General features: G+C 33.1%; 1 protein-coding gene across 1 annotated transcript; it reads left to right on the top strand.

Annotated features, from left to right (window-relative positions):
- The first annotated feature begins 1,087 nt into the window (after positions 1-1,087).
- LOC131073320 (DNA damage-repair/toleration protein DRT100) lies at positions 1,088-2,346 on the top strand. The gene has a single exon (XM_058009731.2). It carries the CDS (start codon positions 1,129-1,131, stop codon positions 2,158-2,160), a length of 1,032 nt encoding a protein of 343 aa, XP_057865714.2. The 5' UTR covers positions 1,088-1,128; the 3' UTR covers positions 2,161-2,346.
- Positions 2,347-6,860: the final 4,514 nt, after the last annotated feature.

Genomic DNA, 6,860 nt, shown 5'->3' with positions numbered 1-6,860 from the left:
ACGTTCATTATGGTTAATTGGTTAATGAATGTAATTAAATAATGGAGTTATATGCTGCATTAGTTGATATTAGAAGTTAAAAAATAAATTATTATCTCCATTAATGTGTTAGTTGCTTAGTTTCTCTAGGGTATTTTGATAGGCATTACATGATGTCGACTCATTTCTTGCTACTGCAAGTATGAAATACATTGGCTTCGAGTGAAATAGCTGGCATAAGTCATTTTCATTAATATTTTCTATAAAAATGAATGCGGCTGATTGAATTCTAGGAATAATAATCTTCAACTAAAACGTTTTTATTAATGATAGGTTAGACTAATGGCCGTGGCAGTTCAGCACCGTAATCACATGGCACTAGTTTGTCTATAGATAAAGGGCACCACAATCAAGCCTCTCCCATAGTATTCCTCACATTGATCATTGAAGTGACGAAATCAATTTACACAGCAACTCTCCTCCTAATAAATGATCGGAACACTAAACTTCCAAATAAGGAACTCGAGAAGAGAGATCGTGGGAAGTAATTTAGAGCAGGTAGAAATGGCAAATATAATAGCAACTCACGAGATAAATCTACTATCTATTCGAGATTCCCAATTACTCATGGCCATGTGTCTGTGCATTCATCAAAACACTTTATCGTCTACGCTGTGACCCTTCAAAATATAACTATGACACATTAAAACGCAAATCCATGGAGCTTTGCATCTGCTATCAGTGCCCCTCTTGTCAAGTCCAATTATTTAACATCCATCAGGAGACAAGAAACCACTTCCTTAGGAAGATCACCTGCACTTGCTTCCAAAAGCTTATGTACCAACACTTATTTTATAAAGCAGTTGGTTTTACGGAAAGCAGAAGCAACATATTATATTTCGCTTTCGAATCCCAAGTTCTCGTAATGCGGTTGTAAAGGCCTTTCAGAAAACGTAAATCACAAACCTAAATCGTAATAAAAGCCCCACGAATTCCCATGCATGCAAAGCCTTGCCTTGCTGTACAATGCCCTATCCACGATCTTTCATCACCCACTTCTCTATAAATGCACACTACTCATCACATTTAATTCACACCACCTCCCAATCTTCTTCCTCTAATGAGCTAAAAAGCCCTAATTCTATATCAATGGCGAGGATGAAGCTTCTGACGTGGCTCTCAATATGGGCGCTCTGCTTGATCTCACAGTCACATGGAGCTCAAGCAGGCGCTCAATGCAACGGAGAGGACCTGAATGCCCTGCTAAAATTCAAAGCAGGGATTAAAAAAGACCCCACGGGTGCGCTCAAAACTTGGCAAGGCCAAGACTGCTGCAATGCCAAATGGCAAGGCGTCACCTGTGACACCCGCACAGGAAAAGTAATTGTGATCGATCTGAAAGCTCCGGCGTCCAACAAGAACGCCTTCATGACCGGAACAATTGCAAAATCCATCGGCGATCTCTCAGCTCTCATAGTTTTCCGCTTAAGTGGCTGGAAAAACATCACCAGCAAAATCCCCAATTCAATCGCCGGTCTACCGCAGCTCCGCACTCTTGATTTATCCGACAACGATCTGATCGGGAAATTTCCGACATGGATACCCAAGTTGAGCAAGCTGAAAGTCCTACGCCTCCGCGGTAACCAGCTGAAAGGACTCGTCCTGCCGGAAATAACGACGCTGAGTGAGCTGCAGATTCTGGATTTGGCAGGCAACCGGATAACTGAAACCTTACCGACCGCCATGGGAGACCTGAAAAATCTCCAGCAGGTTTATCTCAACGACAATCTGTTTTATGGGCCTCTTCCTGACTCCATGGGTTCTGTGAAGACACTGAGCATACTGAACGCCGCCAATAATATGTTGGTGGGTGGCATTCCTTCCTCGTACGGAAATCTTGCGGCGCTGACATTGTTGTCTTTGTACCACAATAATTTGACGTACGCCATTCCGGCTTCGTTGGGTGGGCTGTCGAATCTGGTGGAGTTAAGGCTCGAGAGGAACATGCTCACGGATTCGATTCCTGCGGAGATATTGGGTCTGAAGAATCTGAAGCGTTTTGATGTGAGTTACAACTATTTGTGCGGTCAAATTCCTCAGGGGAAGACACTGAAGGTGTTTCCCGTGTCTTCGTATTCGAACAATCGGTGTTTGTGTGGATTGCCCCTAAGCCCTTGCTAAGGAACAAGGATTACCCTCTTTACTTTTGCCTTCCCCATGCACGATTTTAACAGGAGTTTGTAGGATGTTGGTTTTGCTTGTTTTGAAACTGTAATAAATAATGTAAGGCAATAACTGGAAGGCATAAATTGTGTAGGTAATCTGAAAGTAGGGATTTGCTAGAATTTATATCGATGTTTAGTCGTTAGGAATTGAAGTTATAGTTGCTACCTGTATCTTTATTCTCATGAAACATTTTATAAACATTTTTGAAAGATTATAAGAACATGTTTACATTAAGATGATTCACTACAAAGATATTGACGACTTGTGCGTACTTGACAGTAACTCTGAACGATAAGCATTGACGGAGTCTGCAACTAAGAAAGAAAAAAACAATTCTTGCAATTTAAATCATTTTAAGCTGTAGCATATTTTAAAAAATCGAAATAGTATAAAAATTATCAGATTTTCATGAGGGGGCTGTTACTGTTCTTCCCATAATTGATATCAAGAAACAACAACAGAAATAGTATTTACATTTCATTATTTTTATATTTTATTTTAATTTTATTTTTAATTGGTAAATTGTAATCTTGAGGCTACTCTTGTATTTGATGTTTTAATTTTAATTTTGGTTCATAGTAGGTAGGTTGTAATTTTGAAGTCATTCTTGTATTAAAATTCTTTAAAAAATTATGACAGTTGTCTTTCATAAGGAAAGTAGAACATTATCAAAAACTTGTTTATGTGGGTGTGATGTGAATTTCTCAACATAAAAGAAGAAGCTTGTGGGAACAAAACAACATATTTTATAGAGTATTGGGAATAATAATATAAAGAAACCATGATAATATAGAGAAACAAAATTATCTTAAATTTCAAGCACTCTCACATAAACTTATGTATTGTTTCCATTCTCTTTTAAGTATGACAAAGTTCCATTCATTCACATTGGTGGTGTAACTCTAGTGTCACATTTTGAGAAATTGATAGTTAGACTAGCCTTGTGCCTTCGAACCACCTCTTGACAACCATTGGAAGTTGTGACGAAGGAGATCTAGGACCCAATTATAATCCTTTTATATATTTACAAGATACCATTAATAAAAAGCAAGTCAAAGCTTGGAACAACATCCACAAGAATAATCTCTAGCCCACCATGACAATGGGTATGAACAAAGGAACATAACCATAATCCATACCATTTCCTTCAATTTTCCTAAATTCAATAATATCACATCTAACATTAAAGACATATTTGCATTTACTATACCTATTATTTGTTGTCATTAACTCATCACCCAACTTTAATTTGATTGCCTACAATACAATGCTTTCTTTGTTCTTGAAAACCTTTCTCAATAGAATTCCTTTTATTTACTCTCAAAATGTTGTTTGGCATTTCTTAAAAATAAGTTCGAACACTTGTGTCCCTAATCATGTGATGGAAAATTATGTCCACCTTATTTGATGGAAAAGAGAGAATAATATTTACTTTGGATAATCTAGCTTAAATCAATGAATTCCCTATCACTAATAATTAATTGCCACATCATCCAAGGGGTTGAGCTTAACTGGTTAAAACACTGGGTTCTCACTGTGGAGACCCAAGTTCAATTCTCAATAGGGACATCTGTAGTGGAATTCTAAGTTGTGACTCTTGGCCTTCCATAGGATGGGGAAGGTCTTAGGGTCAATCTAATCAAACAGAATAATAATAATAATTCAAAGATATGTAATGGGGATGGTGCCCCCTACTGTGTCCCCACTAGTTCATAGCTCTAGTCAAAAGCTATTCAGGCTTCAGCCAATTACCAATAAAAAAATAAAAAAATAAAATAATTAATTGCCACATCCATTCCAAATTTGAATGAACTCCTCCATCCCTTCACATGCATAAACTAGCTTGTACAAGAAAAACATATTTATTGTTTTGTCTAACCTATTGGTCCATGTGTAGTCCTTTTATGATTGGAAAATATATTCATTCATATTAGTTTCTTGACATGATCATTAGAAAATGCACATGTGGTCCAAATTCATCACATATATATTTTCCCAACAATTCCAACATTGATGACTAAGACACAAATATCATCAGTGGTAATTTGTTAATGGGAAAGTGTTCAAATCTTCTCTTTCTTCTAACCCAATGTGCCACTATGAATATTTTATGCATCTACAAAATCTTATAGAATATTTATAGTAACACAACCTTTTGATTGGTGAGTGGAAAAGTTTGTGGATTATTAATTTTTATAATTAAATAATATAGATCTATATTTATGACTTGGATTAATCATAGATTTATGTAAAGGTGATCTAAACTTGAGTTGGTGAGAAATGTCATTATTTATGATTGTTTTATGTTTTGATCTTAATGTAAATAATAGTAATACACTCTATTTATATTAGGGAGTACACCTATAGTGGCAATGTGAAGTATAAAATTAAAAAAATGAAAATTTCATTAAGATATTAAATCTCAAACCATTTGATATTTTTGTTTTTGCTCACTCCATATCTAGACTGTGTTATAGTTTAAGGGAATAGATTGGTGCAGACCCCTTAATTTTCATGTTTTGCACTTTCCTTAGTCTTAATTAAGATAAAGGAAAACACAATATATTGTGACACCATTGATCAAAGGTATTAAAACATAAATGTGACAGGAAACCATATGATACAAAGTTAATATTTTAATTTATTTTTATTTTTTTAACGTGTGCTTAAAATTATTAATTGAGAAATGTTTTGTTGTGTTGGAAAGCTATTTGTGGATCATATAATCAAGGTCACATCATAAGACACATATGTGCAACTTTAATGTGCCCACTTAATATGTAGTTTTTGATATTATCAACTTTTCATATAGCTATTATTTTTTTGTGAAGTTTAACTAATTAGTGAGATCCATGTACATGACTTAAAACTATAATAAACTATGGGTGACTTTCCTACTAAATTGAACCCCCATCTATTGATCTCAATCTAATTTCTCCAAATATTTTATCTTGATTATGTTTTAATACATTAAAGTTATTAAAGGACGAATTCAAGACTTAGTAAGAATTTGATCACTTATTTTCTCATTTTCTTTTCCACATTTAGAACTGGATACCTGGGATCAATCTGCAGTTAGTGCTTCACCTATTGTCGACCTGCCAATTTTAATCAAGTTTTAAGAGATCAACACGCTTTCACTGAAATAACTAGTCCACAATTATTATTACTTTATAGTGGAATTCATTACATATACACAAAACCTTGGTCATTTGAATAAAATTTTATAGCCTATTTTAAGTGATGATAAAAATGTGATGATATTCTATATTTATAAAAAATTCACTTATAATATATTAATTTAAAATAAATGCAATACAAAATATTACAATCAACATACCCATATCTAATGTAGGTAATTATTGAAATAAGAACTTCACATTATGTATAGAAATATTAAACAAATAAAAAAATCACATTATGTATAGAAATATTAAACAAAAAAGTTTAGAAAACAAAGAAAATGATTTGAAAAAGTTTAGAAAGTAATATTATATTTGATAAGATATTTTAAATAGATAAAATAGAAACCTTAATATAATTTCTTATAGTTCTTGCTACAATAAGGGATAATAAAAATATAAATATTTACGAAAGAATAAAATTTGATTCTAAAACGTATTTTAAATATTATCGATTAGGGAGTGCAAACCCAATTCCACTAAAGTTAAAAGATAAGAAATATTTAGAAGGGTTCGATCTATGTATGTAGAGGGTGTGTGAGAAAACATTAAAGTGATACCAAAGGGACCTTAAAATTATAATTAAATTGAACACTTAGTAAATTCTATAGTTTGAATAGACCACACTTTACAGTTGTAAATTACATAGAAGGTTTGAATGCAAGTGGTATTAATATTTGAATAACTAAATTGAAATATTTAGAATTTATTTAGAAGTCTTTATCATAATCATGATTTGAGATACCACAATAATAATAATAATGAATAGAATAGAATTAATTCAATAAGAATAAAATCTTAAAGAGTAATATATAAGATGAAGATGCTTTTGTAATGTGAAAGTCTAGTTAATTATTTGACAGCTTTTCTACTTGATAAGATCTCCAAATTTTAGCATCATATATAAGAATAGGTGAAGCCATAATAACACAAATGTGAATAGGCTTTCATGGTTTTGTCTTCACGTGGTGTTGTAGCTCTAAACAACAGCTCAGAGTTATTTTTCAAGAAAATTAAAAAAGGCGGTTTATTCACCTTTATATGCGTGCAACGTCATTGATAAAAAGGAAAAACCCTATAAAGCACATGGAGATGATCGTGCATTGGGTATTTTATCCATGTTAACTTCAAGGTCTGCAGATTTTGGTTGACTTCCTTCAAATTAGATGTTTAAAACTTTACCATGTTAAATATTATGATAATAAAATGAAAATAAGAGTTTTGGAGTACAGTGTACTTAAAATTTACATCTTCCAATACAACTAATACAACTAATATACCTCATTCTTATCAAAAAACTTGACAAATAATTATTACAGACTATAATTTACCTTGCATTGAGTGCGATTCAAGAATCGCGAGCGTAATATGCACAACCCTCTGTTTATTTTTAAATTTCATGGCTCCTCTATAAATGCAGACGACCTATTCTTCCTCATTCAGTACAAGTTTTAACGTTAACCTTGGGAATTC

This window comes from Cryptomeria japonica, chromosome 10 (assembly GCF_030272615.1).
Source record: "Cryptomeria japonica chromosome 10, Sugi_1.0, whole genome shotgun sequence".
NCBI classification, from domain to species: domain Eukaryota; kingdom Viridiplantae; phylum Streptophyta; class Pinopsida; order Cupressales; family Cupressaceae; genus Cryptomeria; species Cryptomeria japonica.
Note: the sequence above shows the minus strand (reverse complement) of the source record. Positions and strands in the feature narration are given on the sequence as shown.

Coding starts and splice junctions, on each gene's coding strand:
- LOC131073320 (XM_058009731.2), top strand. CDS start 1,129: ATGGCGAGGATGAAGCTTCTGACGTGGCTCTCAATATGGGCGCTCTGC.